Here is a 20,646-nt window from a genome sequence, read left to right on the forward strand (position 1 = left end):
CAAAGGTGTACAATTTAATTTTGTGTTTCGAAACTAAATTGATTCAATTTATTTCCTCGTAACCTAAAAGCAATTCATAAGATTTAAAATATAATGCAGACAGGAAACTTAGGACTATAAAAGAATTCAATGTTGCTTTTGTTGATAAGCCTGAAAAAGAAAACTTATCCATATGTTGACGTCCATTTATGTTGTTTGTTGATAAGCCTGAAAAAGAAAACTGGGTTTTTGCTATGGAAAAGGTGGGATGGAGCTTTCCAGTCTCCTTGCATAGAAAAATGGGTTTTGGAGATTATGCAGAAATGGATAAGTACGAAATAGAGGAAAATATCTGTACAGACAAGTGAGTGAAAAATGTGTCAGCGTGGTTGTTACATTTGGTGGAGTCAAATTTAATATTTTGATATTTTAATTATAATTTCAATGTATCTAATTCAAGGGAAAGTATTTGAGTTTAGATGCAATAAAGCCAAATATTATACTACGTAATATTTTTCTTTAGATAAAAAAAAAGAAAAAAAAAAGAAAAAAAAAAGAAGCCAAATATTACTAAATAAATATTACAAGATTTTGGACAATTTTAAGTTAGAAACAACAATATGCATAAGTAAGAGAGGGTTTAACATTGTTGTTTTCAAAGAATAAGCATTACTACATGTGCAGCAATCTCAACCTGAACTAGAAAGTGCTTCTTCTGTGTTTTCCCCTTCTGCTGCATCCTCCAAAAACTTGGGAGGTTTTGGAATTAGCCCAAGCATCTTAAACATAAGTTGGTCAGCATCATAATCGTTGTTGGGAGTCGTCAACAATTTCTCTCCGGTGAAGATTGAATTAGCACCAGCAAGAAAACATAGCGTTTGTTCAGGCATAGAGAACCGAACTCTGCCAGCCGAAAGCCTTACCATTGCTTCTGGCATTACAATGCGGGCAGTTGCAATCATCCTAATCATATCCCATATTTCCACAGGCTGAAAGAACCGATTTAAAAGCGATATGTTTTAAGATTCTTGAAACCAGGTTAAAAGATTTATTTATAATCACTCATTGTGTTGTGACCTCAAAATAACCAGGTTAAAGGTGACTCCTGATCCATTTTATGTTTATAATATGCAATCTTGAAACAGCGTTAAGAAAACATTATAAACCGTGTATATGGCACTTCATTCAAGTTTAATATTCCACTAAGGGTTCTATGATCATGTGAGAGGTGTATGAAGTCAGACCCGACATACTAAGTACCAAGGAGTACTTTGTGATAAAAGAAGTAGGGAAGCAAAACAGGTTCTTGCATCTTAAATTAAAAAAATCCAGACACAGCAGAACTCTCAAAAATGATAATTACCTTCTGATCTTCGAGAGGTGTTCCTTTGACTGCAACTAGTGCATTGATGGGTACACTCTCGGGGTGTGTGGGAAGAGTGGCCAATGTATGTAATAAACCAATCCGGTCATCATCAGCCTCTCCAAGACCTATTATTCCCCCTGATTGCAGCAAATAAAAGTATACTTTAAGATTTTCACACACAACTCAAAAAAAAAAAACTACTTAAATGGTCCAAATGAGAGGTTAGGGCTATTACAATGTTACACTATCAACACTTCAACAGTAGGTATAATATGCAAATGAACACCTGAACCCATATCTAGGATTACGTTCAATCAATATCTTACACTGAGAAGCTATCAGGGCAATTACAATGTTACATTATCAATAATAGAAGGTATAATATCCAATGAACACCTGAACCCATATCAACATGGGCACACATGCATATTACGGATTACATAAATCATGTCAAAGATATAATTATAGCACATATATGCTAAATTGTTAATGCAAGACTTAGGATTCCAATCTTTAAGCTCACGACCGAATGTTTAAAATTACCTGAACAGACACTTATTCCTGCTTCACGAACATTCTCAAGAGTTTCTAGCCGGTCATCATAAGTTCTTGTAGTTATAATGTTAGGGTAATACTCCCTGGAAGTATCAAGATTATGATTATATGCTGTAAGACCAGCCTTCTTGAGCTCCAAAGCTTGCTGCTTCTCCAGCATTCCTAAGGTGCAGCATACCTCCATTCCCATGCCCCTTAAACAAGAAAAGTATTTTTAAATTATATAATTTATTCTGGAAATGAATGTACCGGACTGATTGTAGTATGATAAGAATATCTAGTAAAGCACCCAACCAGTTAGTTAATTATACTTCCTAGATGAGCATCTATACTTTGTGACAAATAATTAACAGAGAAATCAGTCATGAATTTCACCTTGAATGGTCTGAATAAAGAAATCAAAATTTCTAGTAGAATGCCAAATCAGCTAGTTAATTCTACAACCTAAATGGTCATCTAGATTTGGTAACAAATTGTCAAGTAATAAATTCATAGAAGCCTTTTAACTTACTCATTTCTATTTTTTATTATTTGGCTTCCCAACCCAAATATTATTTTCTTCTTGAGATCACTTCCAAATAGATATGGATGCACATGCACTACATACAGCTGGAAAAGAAAAGACTCCAAGAAGGAAAAACAGAAATGAGTACCAGATAAACCCATTTAAAGTAATACTCTGGATTTCCAACTTCCAACCAATAAATCTTGCCTTAATTTACTTAACAAAATTTTGTGTGATCCAATTACAAATAATAAAAAGAGAATTTGTTTGAAAACCTCAGCTAACACGCTTACATGAAGATACAGTACTATACAGTGAGTGTGTATGGTCATCGAGAAAAACGGGAGGATATTAATGAAGTTGCTCTTGGACAACATTATTTCCAATCAACCTGACCACACCGCAAGCACTTTAAATATTTAGTAGAGTTATAACCATTACCTTATTTGTTTCACATAGTCAAGGATCTGGTTGAAATTGGTTTTCCTTCCTATAGTATCCCTCCATGCAGCACCCATACAAAATCGAGTGCTACCAGCCTCTTTTGCCTGCCAATGCATTAAATGGGGGACTTAACTACATAGCATGAGAACAAACATTACAGATGTCTATCACCAACCTGTCTTGCCTAAATTGGAATAAGTATACCATCTGCATAAATATCTATTGATCACATTGATCCATCCCATGTCAAATTTCAGAAGTTCAATTTCTAGCATATCAAACCTCCAATCTTGATGGAAGATTACTATGTGGTTATACTTAATATCATATTAATATTTACAAAACTGTAAACCTACAACTAGTATTTACCATGTGGTCCAAAAATGATGCCATATTTATTCCAAAATGTAATTACAGTGAAGTAAGAGTACAATCCAATTCACAATGATACTTATACAAAAATAAAGAAATAAGATAGAAAAATATTTACAATTCAAACAAAAAAGATTAAAAGATTTTAATAATTGCATAGGAAATTTCTTTAAAATGCACCTTTTTTGCTGCCTCTAGAACGGAATCCTTGGCCATAAGCTTGTCGGCTTTGACACCAGTGTTGTACCTGGAGGATTGAGGACAGTAAGAGCAGTCCTCGCTGCAACCTCCCGTCTTAATAGACAGCAGAGTGCACTGCTGTACCTCCCGAAAGTTGTGAGCATGCCTATGAACTTGAGCCTGCAAAAGCAGAAACAAATCAGAAACGAATGGTGCATCCGCCGACACTACGGAGAGAAATAGGGAGGGAACTGACGCCGTGAAAGAGGAGATCGAGAAGCGGGGAGTCGTAAATGGACTTGATTTCAGGCCTGGTCCAGTCGTGTCTGGGACCTTCCCTGATGCATCTCTCAGCTTCGGCGGCGGCGGCGGAGGCGGAAGAGTAAGGTGTAGCGAAGAATGAGGAGTGATTGAGTGCGAATGAGTGCAGCGGGAGCTTGTCCAGAAACGATAACGGCCGCCTGATTGATAACCGAATCGGAACCATCGTCTCAGTCGCAGAGAGAGGGAAAGAGAGACGAAGAAGAAAAGATTGAAGGAAGGTGATGAAGCGGGGTATTAATAGAAGAGAAGAATGTAAGTTCGCTTTGGAGTGTCCGCTCCACTTTGTGGTGCAATCATTTTTTTCAAACACTTCAACTACTTTTATCATCTAAATCTAAAAATTACTCTCTCTGTTACAATGTAGTATTTGTTCACTTTCTCAACCTTACTGAAGCACAAAGAGATCGCATTGCCTCCACTTAGACAACCGGATGCCACTAGACCACAAGGTCATTGGACTCTTTTAGTGTTATTTATTTTTGAAAAAAAAATCAAATAACTCACTCAACTTATTATTTTTATGCAATTAAACCACTAAATTTAAAGGGTATAATCAAATCATCAATCAAGCAAAGAATTAACATTTTTTGTTTGCTTGTTTGATGGTTCGATTACACACATTTTAATTTCAGTAACTAAATTGCATGTTATATTATAGCAGAGTTTATCTCAATGTACATCTTAAATAGTACGTAGTACTTTGTAACTATGAGTTTTATTGGTTAGAATCGTCAAAATAACTTTTACCCATCAAAAATCCGCTCGGCCCGCTCCTTATAAGGATGGATTTCGATTTAGCGGCCAGTTAAAGAACAAGTCTTAGAGGCGAGCGGGGCTATACGAGACAGGTCCATCTCTCTCTCTGGCTTTGTCCCGCCCGCTAGCCTACATTGATATGTCTAGTTGTAATATGTAGATAGGTATTAGGTTTGATAGTGGGATAAGTAAGTAAAAGAGCATCCTTATAGGTTTTCCCCTCAATTTTGGTTAGTGTGAGAATTGTTTGCAGAGTAACATATATATGACATTCCTACGCGACTAACACTTTTGATTAATTTGAAGTTATGCAAATATTTTATACAGAGTAATATTTATATAACATTCCTGATACAGGGTACATAGATCCTAGTGATAGGATCAACTTAACAATTCCACAAATCATCAGGACAATAAATACTCTAGTACTTGGGGTATGTCCATGCTGAATACTTCACAATACAAGGTATGAAATCCTAGTGGTAGGATCACCCTAAAATATATATCGAGGATGTCAAAAATTTAGTGTTGAATGGACCTGATGTGACAAAATAGTGAAAGTCTTGTATTATATCTAGCAAAAGTGATAGTTAGAAATCAAATGTAAAAGTAATCTTATAACCGTAAACTTGTTGCATGTCACATCAAGTAATACATTTGGTAAGAAAAAGGAAAAGATTTAAGTAGCATTTTTGTTTAGAAACATGGTTATATCATTCATATATGATAATATGAGCAATTAAAGTAACTGATCAGATAGATCACAACCATGTGAATATAGACTCCAAAATGTTGGGAGATTGTTTTAGCAAGCATCAGCATCTACAATTCTGGAAAATTGTTGAGCAACAAAGATTGGATACATATGAAGTAGCAACTTAATCTAACCAAGAGGAATAAAGAATAATGGGATGTTACAAAAATCTCATTCAGTTTATCACAGCATAACAATTACAACAAGCATAAAGAGCCTCTCATAAACCTACCAACTATGACTGGTACACAAACCACAACCTCTCTCCAACTCATTAGACGTTAGGAGCCGATTTGTAGAATGTTTTAGTTACCAAAAAAGCCAGGGCCAGCTTGCAAGAGGAGCTCCTTGCCAGCATCCTCGCCCATCAGAACCATGTCGTTGAAGGTGTACGGGCCTTTTCTTGAGGTTTCAATAACTGAAAATAAAAGGCGTTGAATATATGCAAAACAAAAGAAATAGGCAGCATGGAAAGAATTCTGGAAAAAGAAAATTATAGTGTTGAGCAGCAATTGCTTTTACCTCGGGTTCCATCCGGGGAGGCCACCAAACCCTTGAAAATGCAGTCTCCATCCTCCCCACGACGGGCGTACCCAGCAATTGGAGTTCGACAAGAGCCATCTAAGGTCTTCAGAAATGCCCTCTCACAAACAACTGCTAGTCTGGTTTCCTCGTGATTCAATGAGGCAATGTAATTGGCCTGTAATTGAAATAATCAATCATGTTTAAAAAAAATAGAGCTGCGAGCCTGCAATGGAGTTATATGATCAAATTTAGTTTCAAGAAAGCAGAAGATACGTGCCATTTTTTCATCGTCACTTCTACATGCAATTCCTATTGCTCCCTGAGCAACAGCTGGGAGCATGTCCTCTATAGAAAGAATGGAAGTAACATTCTCGGTCATATCGAGGCGTTTCAGCCCTGCTAACGCCAATAATGTTGCCTGAACTACCCCCTCGTTCAGTTTTCTCAGCCTTGTCTGAACATTGCCTCTGAAGTTCTCAAGCACCTGCAGACAGCATTTACGTAAACAACTTTCTATTCAAACGTGTAATAAGCAAGGTCCCACCTATCAACTGTATTTCATAATGCGTAATAGCAGTCACCTGGAGTGAGGGATAGCGGTGAAGTATCTGTGACTTCCTCCTTAAAGAAGCAGTTCCAACAGTGCTTCCTGCTGGAAGATCTGCCAGCGAAGCTGCACTCAGAGAAATAAATGCATCCCGAACATCCTCACGAGGAAGGTTGCAGGGTAAAATTGTTTTGTCAGGAAGATACGTCGGGACGTCTTTCATTGAGTGAACAGCGATATCAATTTCTGCATTAATAAGGGCCTCGTCTATTTCTTTTGTAAACAGGCCTTTTCCACCAATATCCGCAAGTGGCTGACTCAATATTTTATCACCCGTGGTTTTTATAATTATAATTTCAATGGCACCCTCCTCGGCCAGCTCAGGATGCGAAGCCATTAGTTTATCCCGTGTCTCATAGGCTTGAGCAAGGGCCAGTGGACTGTCCTACAAAGAACACATTAACGTAACGCGTAAGAACAGCAGAAAGATCAAAGGCACTTGATGTCCAAGTCCAACAAACAGAACCAATAGTAAATACTTAAACAATCAAATCATAACAGTTCTGATTCCTCTATTTAGGTTGGGCAAAAGAAACTAAAAAGTACTGAATATCCCTTAGAATGTAAAGGAATCATTCTCTGGGTCTAAAAAAACAAAATATATTGCCTACAATTTTATGCACCCGAGTTCAAAACAGGATTCTTAAAACAAACAAATCTAGCAAAACTCCTCATTAAATATTGATTCCACATATCAAAAGATCATCAACCGGCAACCCCAGCCAAGTTGGTCGGGTTGTGGGGTCAATAACCGAAATGTTCCAAATTGACTTCTCGTGGAAGCGACCTACTTCTAGTCCTTTGCCGGCTAGAGTCAAGCGGAGTTTACCCAATTCAAAACACTAGATCTAAAACACGTAACCCAATCATTGACATTGTGGTTGCAAAAACACGGTTTTTACACAAAAACTGGGAGAAAAACTATCAATGTTCTCGGAAGGTCTGAATTATAAAGGATAATAAAGATCGAATCTTTGACACATATATCACGGTTCAAGCTCAAGAATCATCAATTTCACAGCCCAAAGGATCAATTCTACTTAAGCTGCATTTTAACTACAAAAATCAAGCATACCCAGAAACCCAAACTGGGCAGAAAAATAAACAGTACCTTCCCCTAGTTCCGATTCTGACAATAGCAACCTTTGTCTTCTGGACCTGCTGTTCTACTGCAACCGAAGCCCTGACGACCAAGCTTTTGGTGCTTCTAAGGGGCTGATTTGGGGTTGAAGATTTGAAGCCGCACGGCAACGAACGGAAAACAGACACGGAGGGCTTTGTATTTGCCGGGAATGCAACAACCGGATTTAGCGTAATTGCCATTTTCTCCATTGCTGGAGAGGAGAGGGAGGATGAGAAAAAGGGGTTTTGAAGATTGATTTGTTGGTTGGGTTTTTATCTGGGCGTATCGCCATCGGCTTATCTTCCAGGTCAGCCCGCTATGTCAGCACTATATAATCTTTAATTGAAGGGAAATGGATCCCACTTTCTGTCTTTTTCATCCACTATGCAACCTTCAGTCTTCTAGGGCACCAATTGCATTCATTTCACTGTGAATTCATTAGAAAAACATATTAATAGTGTTGAGACCGACCGAAACTCTTACTATATCCCGACTTCACTGAATTAATCCTAAACTTACATGACCCCGTCCTTTCGCTGGACTAATCTTAAACTTATAGGACCCCATCCCTTCGCTAGACTAATCTTAAACTTACAGAACCCTGTCCCCGACTTCGCTGGACTAATCCTAAACTTACAGAACCCCGTCCTTAGAGCAACTGCAGAGATAAATCGTGAGTTACGCCTTCCATTATCATATTGTCGCCTTCAGTTGTAACATCAAATGAAGCACTATGCCTATAATTAGGTGAGTTGATGTTTTTGAACTGATGATGAAGAGAGACAAACTGTGTGTAAAGCCTTGTTGTATATACGGTTAAGAATGCTAGATAGGAAAGTGGTTTACACATATATTGATATATATACATATGCTGAACAACTTTGAAGTCTCTACCAGACAAGAATGTTCAATTCTTACCAAAATCTTGCAGTCAATATATATACTTTGGTTTCTTCACTCCCATTGTCAGGGGTGGTTTGGCTTAACAACTTTCATCTAACAAAACCGCTTAAATATCTAACTTTATAAAAATTTCAGTAACTCTTACCTTATTCATTTAAAAATGTTTTAAACTAACTTTTGAAACTATCAAAATGATTTCTGAAAATTGAATCATTTTTCGTAAAATAGTTTCACTTAGTAGTTACAAGTTCTGTTCCACGTTCTCCTAGTAGGTATATTGATGGAAAAGATACTTGCACCCATTTATGGAGTAGTATATAAACATATATGTGTATGTATTGGATAATGCAACGAGGATACAACGCAACATTGCTTGAAGCAAATGAAATCAAACTTATGAGCATTGGTTTCACCCCAAAGAGAAAGGGAAAGGAAGCTGAGGGGGACTTATTCCTTTGTTTATATGATTCCTTACAGATGAGACAAAAACACAAACAGTTGGTAGACGAGGAGGACAGCAGATAGCTATGCTAGCCATGGCAGCAGTAGCAGTCAGGGATTTTGCAGGAACAGCTACAAGCGCAACAGTCAATGGAATCATGGATGACCTGCAGTGCTCTTCTCGGCAACACTGCTTCAAGTGTAATAGTAATACCCCCATTCTTAGCCGGCAACACTGCATCGGCATGGGCGTCGGCCTTCAGTTGATCTCCCACCTGAAAACACCAAACCGCCAAAACAACAACCACAATAAGTGTGCCCAACGCCACTCCGCTTTTCGCCATCTAACTACTAATAATGCTAAGTCAGATCCTTTTTGCTCCAAGCTGGTGTATAAAATCTAGCCATGAGGGATTCAAATATATAGAGAGAGATACACGGGGTGAGAGAGTTAGCTAGATTGCGATAAATATCATAATTGAGGGATACGATACGAATTGTTGGCACTTTGTGGGATTTTCACATCAGATGGTGGAAATTTTATTATTATTTTTTTTGTTTGGACCAAAGAAAAATGTCAGAAGAATTTAATATGTAAGACAGCAGCAGGCATCACGAATAATTTTCTAATGAAAGAATTAAAATATGAAGATAATGCAGCTACTTGAATGAGTTAAAAACAAGTATAAGTTAGATTTAAAATAAGAATGTAGTTAGATTCATTTTTTTGTTTAAAAAATTAGTTGTGTGTGTGTATGTAGAAGCACCAATAAACAAACACAAGCGAAGCCCCATAAGAACAGAAAGTAGCTTTAAACTTTAAAGTAAAAGAATAAATTTGTTTTTCTACTCAAACTCCCTACTGTGACAAGAATTATAAGCAATGTGAGTAATTTTTTCAAGAAATAGAGAGAGTTTGGATCATGGAGTAAAATTTGAGTCCATGTAATATTTTCATTTGAAACTTGAACGTCAAGTCCACCTATTTGTAAGTCAATCATTATTGCATGGACCATGGTCCACAAAACTATGAAAACTATAAATAAAAAGTATATATAATAAAAATGCATTTTATATTCATGGTCCACCCAACTATGTGAACTATGGTTCACACAATAATTTGCCTTTGTAAGTGGCGGCAGACAATAAATAAATAGATCAAGCAACTTATCCACAAGTACTTGGCAAACACAAAACAGTATGTCCCCCTTTTAAGGTCTTTGTATTTATAGCTACAGAGATGGGAACTTTCCACCAGGCTGCGCAGTTCCAGAAACAATGGTTTAGAGAAAGGGAGAGCGAGAGAAAATCCAGAGTCCATACATCATTATACATATCAAGGACCCGAATACCTAAAACTTAACATAAGACAAACGAGTAAATTTGCATTTATCCCTCAGGCCAACCCGATGACTTTCATTAACTCCCACAAACTATTTACAGTAAAACCACAAACAAGATGCCCCTTCAATATAATCCATGTTGTTCATGCACCTACTTCAATTTATGGTTCATTTCTGCATTTGCTTTCCATCAACAGCTTCATCCTCTATTTATCGATGAGATTATCACAAAACACCAGTGCACACCATTATCATCGTCGATGGTGGCACATTTGACAGGCAAGTGCAGACTTGGAGTTTATATAGGTGCACTGATCACAGGCCCAACCACCTGAATCATCTGTAGTTTTGCTTGAACCTCCTACCCGCGAGGAACCTTTTCCTCGACCTCCTCCTTTCCCCTTGCTGCTCCCAGCTACATTTTTTGAGCTCGTTGTCTTACTACTTGCTCCTTGTGAGTCCACATCTGATAGACCATTTTCCAATGCCCTTACCAAGTTCTCAAAGTAATTGCGAGTCACACTGTTTTATATTTATTAATCAAACACACATTAGAGCATCCTCAATTGTTAAGTTTTTTTGCAGGTATGACTAGGAAAATGGGAGGGAGGTGAAAAAATAAAGGAAAAACAAAATCTGAAAACAATTATTTAAAAAAAAAAAAAACAAAAACAGCTGAACGCTGCTGCCTGCTGGGCGCTGGATGTGCACCAAACGCGCAGAAATGGAGTATTATTCTTCCATTTCTCTCTCCTGCGGGACCCACAAAAAACTTGGGTCTTGCAGGAGAAAAAACATGGAAAAAACCATTTGCCCCATTTGTTGGCCTACAAAAACTAGAGCAAAATCCACAAATGGGGATGCTCTAAGTGTTAATCAAGACGAGATGTCCAACATCAAGCAGACAAGGATGTTATTAGCATTCAATTTATCATGTGTTTCGACAAGGATGTTATTTCAAAAAAAAAAAAAAAAGCAAATGATGGTTATTTCCCACTCTGTCCACCCCAAAATGCTCTCCATGTTCCCCTTTCATGTCAAATAGAATTCTATTTGCATGGTTGCACTGTTGAATCAAGCAGAATTCTGCATGTTTAAATCGAAAGCAAACCCCTAACCATTAAGAGATGTATCAGCTTCACAGAGAAAGAAAGAGTTTGGGGTTTTTATGAGTACACTTTTTCGGTGCGAAATTCCACCAGAAGTTGCACTGTTTCTAAAATAAAGGCGGCAGATGTTGCTTTTTTATTGCATGTAGAAATGTATGTTGTTAAGTATAAATTGGTTAAAAATTGAGGTTGCTAAATGCAAATTACTTTTTCAGTTATAAATGTCATATAAGCCAATAGAAAATACCATAATAATTCACATCTCCATACAGAACCCCCCTCCCCCTCCCTCCAAAATAATAATAATGATAAATGAAATGAAAACAAACCTTGTCAGACCAGCAAGCTTTGTACGGAAATCATTAAAATCCTTGGAAGGACCTTCTGCACTAAGATAACTCTGGAGTTCCTTTTCAGCACACTGATGAAGCCTCTCTAGACCAGCCTCAGCCTCACCTGCATGGAAGACCAAATGTGGCATACATTATCACATCAAAACAGAATCAAGATATGCTTTGTATACATTAAAAGGACAGAAGGGAATGAATTACCTTGCAAGTACTCGAAGAACTGCCTTTTTGCTTGCTCAGTCTCAGGAAGATAGAATCCATATGCATATGTCCACTTTAGCACTCTCCTGCATTCAACTATCTGAAAAATGTAGAAGGATCACTGCATATTCCACATTCCATGACCAAAAAGCCAAGAGTACTTGATTTTGATATTCCAATACAAATATACAATAGCCACAGATTACTTGAATACAGATAATAGGCATTTCACATTTGAAGCCAACAGTGAAGACAACATTGTAATGTCCAAATTCTTAATCTTCATTTTTGTGAGGACTCTAGGATTTGTTGTCTTAATAGATTAAATTATGGCAACATGTCCATCACAAATTGAAGACCAAGTTACAAATAGCAATCCAATTAAGCAATTGAAGTTGAAGAAAGAGCTCAGAATTAGTTAATATTGAAGTTGAAGAAACCCACCAGTTAAACATCAATATTAGAAACAGATTGTTGATAACTGACACTGAATATATCAGATGAACTAAGCAATGGATTCTGAGAAACTCTCAATATGCTCATGGAATAATGAATGCCAATTGTGAGGTTGAAATTTGAAAATCAATTAACTAGAAATTTTGGGGCTTCGAAATTTGAGTTGGGTAATCCCCTGAAGCAAATTAATTCAGGGGTTTGTAAGAATTCCTTATATATTTGACTGCAAAGCTTACCTGTTGCCAGGCTTCAATAATAAATTTCAATTGTGACTCAGGTTGGCATTGTGTTTCACTAAGCTTCTCAAGCTGCACAGAGAGCACAAGTAAAAAAGAAGTTTATTATAAATTATGTAACAAGAAAAAAAAATTGATAAAAGACTGGCAATAAATCAATTTTCTGTTTTTTGGCCCTGAAGTACGGCTCCACTTACATGTACAGCTTGCATTTGAAGTAAATCTGACTGCGCTTTTTGCCTTGACTGCAATTGAAAGACCATGCATTTTAAAAACTCAGATGAGCTGGGCACTAAGGGGGGTGTATTCAATCACGACTTTCATGAACTTTTAAGTACTTTTATCAACTTTAAAAGTTTGGTGGTATTCAATTTAGACTTTTATAAACTCTTTAAAAGTCTACCTGTATTCAATTCAAACTTTTCAAAACTCTTTAAAAGTATACATGTATTCGATTCAGACTTTTATAGAGTTATTAAAAGTCTACTGGTATTCAAAAAGTTACTGACTTTCACAAACTCTATCAGAATAGGATTTCTATAGACTTTCTGTTCATTAATATAAATAGATGAAATCCAACCCTCCAACCCCAAACTTTTCAACATTCTCTACAGACTTTTTTTCCTCTATCTAAACTAGGCAAATTTTTCATCAATTTTACGGTACGTTTCAAATCTTTCATAAATTTTATTTTTTTTATATTCAAGCAAATTTTTTGTTGCCATCGCAACAAAATAATGGCTACGATCACAGCCAAAAAAATTGCTGCGTTCGCAACAGATTTATGCGAACAGCAGGAAGCTACTGCTATTCGCAGCAAACATATTTGCTACAACCAGCAGCAAGTTGCTGCTGGTTGCAGCAAATTTTTTAATTTAAAATTTTATATAATTGTATGTTTATTAATTATTAATTTATATATATATATACACATATATATATATATATATATATATATATATATATTGTATTAAGTTGAATTTTTTAAGAGATATTTATTGGTTCAGCATTAGTTGTTTAATTAGTTCAAGAAATATTTTTATTGGTTATATTTATAAAAATTGATTATATTTTCTTTATGAATAATATACTCTATTTTTATGACATCAGTATTTTTTTTTTATTTTTACAATGCACTAATTTATAGATAATATATTAATAGAACTTATGGAATGTTTGTGAGGGTGTATTCAATTTAGAGTTTTAATGACTTTGTAAACTTTTTAATATGAAAAAGTTTTTAAAAGTCTATAAATGTTTGTTCTATGGATATTTATAAACTCTTACAAAGTTTATAAAAGTTTAAAAGATTCTAGGAAAGTTTACAAAAACTCTACAAAAGTCAATTAAAATCCATCACTTTAAAAGTATTTAAAAGTTCATGAAAGTCGTGATTGAATACACCCCCCTAAATTGTTCAGTGAACTAATTTCAATGGTTCATAGTTTCATACTTCAAGGTACAGATTACAAAAAGAGACAAGCTACAAACACTCAAATGGGGAAGAAAGTACAGTAGATATAATGTAATTTGCATTGGTAAATAGAATTGACAACCACGAAGGTGACTTCCAAATCAAACAAAACATGGCACACTGATGTATAATTGCAAAATAATGGTCCATCTCCAAAAGGAAAAAAAATAAATAAAGATCTTATATCCTATAACCCAAGTTTAGAGCAGCACTAAGACATGTGACGCAAGAATACAAGATTCCAACTTCCTAAATAAGATACATTGCACTAGTTTTTAGCAGTACTATTGCATATGATGTTAAGCTAGGTGCAAGTACCGAGTCCACCCCCCACCCCCTTTCTAATTTCTGGGGTATACCTTGTGTCCTGAAATGGATATTGTTCATGTTAGGACGCATGATACATTTACTCGTGTATATGATGTTAGCAAATCTAGGTGCAAGTACTCCCTCCCACTTCCTTCTAATCTCTGGGGTATACATTACCCCCAAGAATTAGAATTTGTATGCCTTCCCAAATCAATTGGGTGCTTCAAACAATTCTCTCTCCAAAACATTCCATGTTGGAATTGTGAACAATATGATTTTCAACCTACTCTAGCAACTTGAGTAGAACCTTTTGACGCTGCAACTTACAAGTTAGGCCACAAGAATTATTTCAAGATGGATAGTGCTTAATGATAATTAGGTGACCATTTAGGTGTTAAAACATTTTTGCAAGCTGTCCAGCCTCCTCCTAAGTTCCACCACCAGCAATAACAATATTTACTCTTTTATTGATAACTGAACTTTTGGTGAAAATATTACATGAACACAAATAAACAAATATTCCCAAAGTTATAGTCTTCATAATAATATACAAATCCAAATAAAGTTGTGATTGCTATAACGTTTCTGCAGTTCTATGCCCTGCAGGTAATATAATAGAGAGTATCATTGAACATACCGATTGGTTTGTAGCCCATCGCTCATAATAATGAGTGTATCTTTCCAAAGAATTTTTGGCCATCTCTCTCCTCCTCTCAGCTTCATCATACTATATGCATAAAATTGGCATACACCAAAAAACATATAGTCATATACAGATAAATAAATCATCACCTACTTGTTTAATACCAATTATTTACCACACAGAAAGGGTAGAAATGAGATACAGTGCAAAAATTAACAAACAGCATAATATTGACTTTACCAGTCCCTCCTGCTTTGCTGCTTCATAACGGTTGCATGCATAAAATCCACCTGTCCTTTCTCCATGATCTGACCATGCACCAAGACATAGCCTGTGGCATGAAACAACACCATTAAGGAACTGCAACACTAATAACTTAGAATATATTATATAAAATAAGGTGTCATTAGCATGAGCTTGTAATCCACAAAGGTCTATGGATCTACCTACAGAACCAACATGGAACAATTTAAAACACTCATTTGAAAAACAATATTCATGGATTTTAAGTATTCCAATTGCTTCCCCCTCTACTCAAAATAATTAATAATAATAGTAATAGTAATAATAATAATAATAATAATAATAATAATAATAATAATAATAATGGTGAGGGCAAGGGAAAAATGCCTTGAGACCAAGAAGTGAATGAGAGTAGGAAGGGAATTGAAATAAACTTCTAGCCGAACAGATTTTAGTTCACACAGTTAAAGACACAGGTTGAAATCCTTACCAGCAAAACTCAAATTTACAAGGTGGTGTACATGTCATGTGCATACAGCCTTGGTTTTTTTCAATTGGTCGCTTGCACTTTGGACAGGGTTTCGAATTGGCCAAAATCCTGAGATCCAGACACACAAGTGTTAGGCTTTTCAAAATCATAAGAATCAACGCTTGATTCAAGTTTTCATGGCCACAGAAATGACCACAGTGAAAAGTTGAGCAAGTGACTGGCTTTACCAATTCATGTTTTCAGACTCAGCACTATTTTTCAAAATCCATTTGGCAACAGTCTCGCAGTCTACGGGCCGGTGGGCTTCCTCCGTACACTGCCAGGGTCAGCTCATAGTAATAAGCAAAATGAGCCTATGATCAAAACACCAAAATTTAAAAACCAGGAAAGAACCCTCACGTTCCAACAAAAACTGTAAGCACAACTGCATGTGACATCATAGCTCCCACTTCCAAGAACATATTCAATTGCTCCATCACAACCAGGGGCAGGACACCACTTTGTCTGCAGAAACAAGTAAAGAATTAACTTATAGACAGGCATTAAATGAATAGACTAACCCTTAAACCAAGGAAGGCAATGATAAATGCATTCAAAGGAAATTTTGCCATGCACCACCTTCATAAGATGAAAAAAGCCCAGATATTTGTGCAAATGTTGGTGCAATTAAAATGATTTCCACACAGTACATTTAGTTCATGTTCAATGTGAATCCTCTAGATGCTTTCCATAACTTGATTACGCCCAAAGCACACGAGTACTTGCACTCAAGATTAATTGAAGAACAAGTAGCTAACCATTCCAAGTTATGCTCACCTTTCTGTTATCTTCTATATAAGACCTGAGTAGGTAACGGTAATACTTCTTCTTATCTTCGTCAGATGCCAACTTATCAATCATATCTTGACCAATAGCAGCACCACATGATGGGTCAGGACATCTTAGCACTAAGCACCCAGGGCCATCATTGATGGATGTGCTAATATAAGCTGGCAGAGCAAACACAAAAAATAATTAACATTATTTTTCAGCTCTAACTCTAAGATATGCAGGAACATGATAATGATAACCTTGAAATAACAATATTACAGTAAATAGTAAGTGGACTGACTTTGGCAAGTACAGACACAAAATTGTCATCATGCAAGTAACAAATAGTAGTTACAAAATCAAGACCTGAGAAACTTTTACTGTGTTCTTTTATTTTTTGGAATAATTTTATGTACTCTCATTGAATAGAAAGTACTCACTCTATCCCATTTACCTATCCTATTTTCCATTTTTGTCCGTCCCAAAGTAACATCAACTTTCCAAAAATAGCCACCACTTTCTATTTTTCCCAATTTTATCCTGAAAAGCCTTTGATATTAATGGGTAACTCTAAGATATGCAGGAACATGATAATGATAACCTTGAAATAACAATATTACAGTAAATAGTAAGTGCACTGACTTTGGCAAGTACAGACACAAAATTGTCATCATGCAAGTAACAAATAGTAGTTACAAAATCAAGACCTGAGAAACTTTTACTGTGTTCTTTTATTTTTTGGAATAATTTTATGTACTCTCATTGAATAGAAAGTACTCACTCTATCCCATTTACCTATCCTATTTTCCATTTTTGTCCGTCCCAAAGTAACATCAACTTTCCAAAAATAGCCACCACTTTCTATTTTTCCCAATTTTATCCTGAAAAGCCTTTGATATTAATGGGTAACTCTAAGATATGCAGGAACATGATAATGATAACCTTGAAATAACAATATTACAGTAAATAGTAAGTGCACTGACTTTGGCAAGTACAGACACAAAATTGTCATCATGCAAGTAACAAATAGTAGTTACAAAATCAAGACCTGAGAAACTTTTACTGTGTTCTTTTATTTTTTGGAATAATTTTATGTACTCTCATTGAATAGAAAGTACTCACTATCCCATTTACCTATCCTATTTTCCATTTTTGTCTGTCCCAAAGTAACATCAACTTTCCAAAAATAGCCACCACTTTCTATTTTTCCCAATTTATCCTGAAAAGCATTTGATATTAATGGGCCTAGTATTCCATAGTGTCAGCAAGTAGTACTACATTTGTACTAGAAATCTGTTAATTCCTCTGTTTTGTTTCTTTCAAGTCCCACACCTCTTTTGNGGAATAATTTTATGTACTCTCATTGAATAGAAAGTACTCACTATCCCATTTACCTATCCTATTTTCCATTTTTGTCTGTCCCAAAGTAACATCAACTTTCCAAAAATAGCCACCACTTTCTATTTTTCCCAATTTATCCTGAAAAGCATTTGATATTAATGGGCCTAGTATTCCATAGTGTCAGCAAGTAGTACTACATTTGTACTAGAAATCTGTTAATTCCTCTGTTTTGTTTCTTTCAAGTCCCACACCTCTTTTGTTCCATTTTTTCCTTTTTCTTGTGTTATCTTTCTTTAGTCATTTTTCCATCTGTTATTGTCACAAAATCCCAGAGGCAAATTGCATATGTAGAGCAAAATGGGTTTTACTTTGTCAGCAGTAGCAACTTCCTCTTGCGAGCGGATTCTGGGATTTACTCGGTTAGGAGTAATACTTTTGCAAGTCAATAGCAGTAATAACATCTCCAAGGTGCTCCTTTGCTGTGTGAACTTCAATGGTGTCATCACAGACTCAGTTGTCAACTCAGAAGAAAAATTCATTGTTAGGTTGCCTATGGTGAGTTATGGACACAGAAGTGAAGAACCTTACCAGGGCTTAAAAAAAACAAAAAACAAAACAAAACAAAACCAAAAAATAATAATAATAAATAAACAAACAAACAAACAACAAAAAACAAAACAAAAGGTGGTGAGAAGTGAGAACCTGAGATGGTTATAGAAGGCTAGTAGGCAATAGGCCATTAGCTCACTAAATGCATTTACAAAAATATAGACAATTTTCACACACACATAGAAAAGGGAAGAAACAAAGAGAAAATAATAACCGAACAACATAGAGACATGCAGAATATTATATGAATGAGGAGCACATCCTTGAAATGGAAGAAACAAACCATTCAGTTTGAGAGCAGGAACAGCAGGAATAAGTAACAAACAAGTTATCTCAAACAAAATTAAAGAAAACTAACCTCTCCAGCAAGTAGTACAAAAGGGATGACCGCATGCAGCAGAAACCATCACATGAGAAGGATAGTTATCAAAGCATATGCCACACACCACCTACCCAAAAAACATTTTAATGCAACCATAAAGTAGATAATACCAAGACAAATGATTTAAGAAATACAAAATCTGTCATATAAGCCAATTACTTACTTCCTTAACATTGGATGGTTGAAGAAAAGACTTATCCAACAAGCCAACAGTTTTCCTGACCCTTTCCTCATCAGCAAACCATTCCTCGTGCACCTTGTTCACACTCCTAAAAGATGATTGTTAACACCATGGTATTATTAACCGGTAGTGACATTTCCAAGTTATGCTCAACATATCAAAGTCACAACTGAATATAGTACAAGTTTCGCCCAACACCACCAAAGATGTAAAATTGTAAATTACAGCATCCAAGAGCAATTGAGTTACCAATTATAGCGGCGTAAAAGTATGCATGCTGCTTCCCTTGGTATGGAAAGGACAGCAGAAATTCTATTTATATCATCCTCTTGTCTTTGGCGTATGTCTTCTTCTTTCAATACAGTGTAATTTTTCTGGGTATGTAAAGATAAAATCAGCATGTTTTAAACTCAAAAGAGGATGAATACAAGCAAAATGAGTGTCAAAGTTCGTAATAGATATGGAATTAATTTTCTTTTCATACAAATTATCAATAAGAGAAATGATGCATCAAAGTTAGTAATATATTATATATGTTTTCTTCATAAAAATTACCAGTTCAGTGCCGAACCCCAACAATCAGCAATAGAAACTTTACAAAATTGAAAATCTATTTGCTCAAGTATGAAGTATGCAATGCTGCTAGCAGCCAGGCAAGCATCTAGCAACTCACATACTATTGTCTGACAGATTTTGCCTCGAGTCACCAAACAAACAATGATGCAACAAGTCCCCTCTCAAACCTTTAATTCCTTAACCATCCATCTAAACCAAGCCATAAACCTAAATGACTAGTTAATGTGTAATTAAATCCTAGCCCCTTGACCTAAGAGGATCCAAGTTCACACAATGTTGAATTGTCACTGTGGGAAACCTATATGCATATCCTACATTGCCAAAAGCAATTTAATTATGCATCAAAAAACAAATCAATTGATTAAAAAAATGCTTCTCTAATCTTTTGATCCTTCACATATGAATATTATACCGATACCCCAATCATGAACGGGTAAGAAATTCAAAACCTGTGGATTTTAAGACAATTAAACTCACCCGTAGTCCACACTTTTATTTTATAAGTACACGAAATTCATGCGAAAGGAAGCTCAGATTAAAGTTCAGTTGAGTTGATTATAATCCACACTTAGCTCGAAAGGAAAAGTCTGGCAACTTTAGAATGCAAACGACATGTACCTGTGAACGACTGATAGTGAGCTCATCAGAGTCATCAGACTCGTTGCCCATAAAGTCGTAGTCAGCTAAATCGGCATCGCTGTCGCCGACGCCATCCCCGTATCCGTAGCCTTCGCCATCGCTATAGAAGTCCTCGTCTACGGACTCGAGGTCGTTGGCGTCGTGCATATCGTCATCGGACTCCATCGGAAGCAGAAATGAAAACCCAGAACCCTAATGAAACCCTAGCACAGCTTGCCTCGAAGATGATCGAACTCGGCGATCATGAAGAAATTAGAGCACAGATTGGAAGCGATCGAACACTTGAACAAATTTTACGGATGAATGATTAAACTGCCGAAAATTGATAATTAGGCATAGATACATGCACGCAGATAGATACACACACGTATTCTTGGCCTCTTTTGGGTCGGGTGGAGGGTTTGGGAAAGAAGTTCGGTT

At 36.1% G+C, this 20,646-nt stretch overlaps 3 protein-coding genes and 1 long non-coding RNA gene across 4 annotated transcripts; 1 reads left to right on the top strand and 3 right to left on the bottom strand.

Annotated features, from left to right (window-relative positions):
- Positions 1 to 525: 525 nt before the first annotated feature.
- Positions 526 to 3,990, bottom strand: LOC116002335 (biotin synthase, mitochondrial). The gene is made up of 6 exons (XM_031242450.1): positions 3,658 to 3,990; positions 3,402 to 3,581; positions 2,847 to 2,953; positions 1,889 to 2,094; positions 1,343 to 1,482; positions 526 to 968 (listed from the first exon to the last, which is right to left on the bottom strand). The coding sequence occupies exons 1-6, from the start codon at positions 3,886 to 3,888 to the stop codon at positions 669 to 671; spliced, it is 1,164 nt and encodes a 387-aa protein (XP_031098310.1). The 5' UTR covers positions 3,889 to 3,990; the 3' UTR covers positions 526 to 668.
- Positions 3,991 to 5,226: 1,236 nt separating this feature from the next.
- Positions 5,227 to 7,749, bottom strand: LOC116032002 (porphobilinogen deaminase, chloroplastic). The gene is made up of 5 exons (XM_031274389.1): positions 7,479 to 7,749; positions 6,342 to 6,747; positions 6,038 to 6,244; positions 5,758 to 5,935; positions 5,227 to 5,653 (listed from the first exon to the last, which is right to left on the bottom strand). Exons 1-5 carry the CDS (start codon positions 7,697 to 7,699, stop codon positions 5,541 to 5,543), a joined length of 1,125 nt encoding a protein of 374 aa, XP_031130249.1. The 5' UTR covers positions 7,700 to 7,749; the 3' UTR covers positions 5,227 to 5,540.
- On the top strand, positions 7,675 to 9,514 carry LOC116032010. The gene is made up of 2 exons (XR_004100703.1): positions 7,675 to 7,797; positions 8,871 to 9,514. It is a non-coding gene; the product is annotated as an uncharacterized LOC116032010 (long non-coding RNA).
- A 470-nt stretch (positions 9,515 to 9,984) lies between these two features.
- LOC116024792 (probable E3 ubiquitin-protein ligase ARI7) lies at positions 9,985 to 20,391 on the bottom strand. Its single transcript, XM_031265793.1, has 15 exons — positions 20,206 to 20,391; positions 19,261 to 19,385; positions 18,994 to 19,099; positions 18,807 to 18,897; positions 16,505 to 16,677; positions 16,088 to 16,192; positions 15,916 to 16,004; positions 15,689 to 15,796; positions 15,196 to 15,286; positions 14,950 to 15,039; positions 12,727 to 12,774; positions 12,530 to 12,601; positions 11,838 to 11,937; positions 11,616 to 11,742; positions 9,985 to 10,699 (listed from the first exon to the last, which is right to left on the bottom strand). The coding sequence occupies exons 1-15, from the start codon at positions 20,389 to 20,391 to the stop codon at positions 10,429 to 10,431; spliced, it is 1,782 nt and encodes a 593-aa protein (XP_031121653.1). The 3' UTR covers positions 9,985 to 10,428.
- Between the last annotated feature and the right edge of the window lie 255 nt (positions 20,392 to 20,646).

Source organism: Ipomoea triloba, chromosome 1 (assembly GCF_003576645.1).
Source record: "Ipomoea triloba cultivar NCNSP0323 chromosome 1, ASM357664v1".
In the NCBI taxonomy this organism is placed as follows: Eukaryota; Viridiplantae; Streptophyta; class Magnoliopsida; order Solanales; family Convolvulaceae; genus Ipomoea; species Ipomoea triloba.

What these genes read in the sequence shown, in the direction of transcription:
- LOC116002335 (XM_031242450.1), bottom strand. Translation starts at nt 3,888, where the DNA reads ATGGTTCCGATTCGGTTATCAATCAGGCGGCCGTTATCGTTTCTGGAC. An exon ending in TTCTAGAGGCAGCAAAAAAG is followed by an intron (nt 2,954 to 3,401) that starts GTGCATTTTAAA and finishes ATGCATTGGCAG; the next exon opens with GCAAAAGAGGCTGGTAGCAC. An exon ending in CACCTCTCGAAGATCAGAAG is followed by an intron (nt 969 to 1,342) that starts GTAATTATCATT and finishes CGGTTCTTTCAG; the next exon opens with CCTGTGGAAATATGGGATAT.
- LOC116032002 (XM_031274389.1), bottom strand. Translation starts at nt 7,699, where the DNA reads ATGGAGAAAATGGCAATTACGCTAAATCCGGTTGTTGCATTCCCGGCA. An exon ending in ACCGCTATCCCTCACTCCAG is followed by an intron (nt 6,245 to 6,341) that starts GTGACTGCTATT and finishes TGCTGTCTGCAG; the next exon opens with GTGCTTGAGAACTTCAGAGG. An exon ending in GAAGTGACGATGAAAAAATG is followed by an intron (nt 5,936 to 6,037) that starts GCACGTATCTTC and finishes TTTCAATTACAG; the next exon opens with GCCAATTACATTGCCTCATT.
- LOC116024792 (XM_031265793.1), bottom strand. Translation starts at nt 20,391, where the DNA reads ATGGAGTCCGATGACGATATGCACGACGCCAACGACCTCGAGTCCGTA. An exon ending in TTGTACTACTTGCTGGAGAG is followed by an intron (nt 16,678 to 18,806) that starts GTTAGTTTTCTT and finishes TTGCTCTGCCAG; the next exon opens with CTTATATTAGCACATCCATC. An exon ending in GAGTCTGAAAACATGAATTG is followed by an intron (nt 15,797 to 15,915) that starts GTAAAGCCAGTC and finishes TCTGGATCTCAG; the next exon opens with GATTTTGGCCAATTCGAAAC.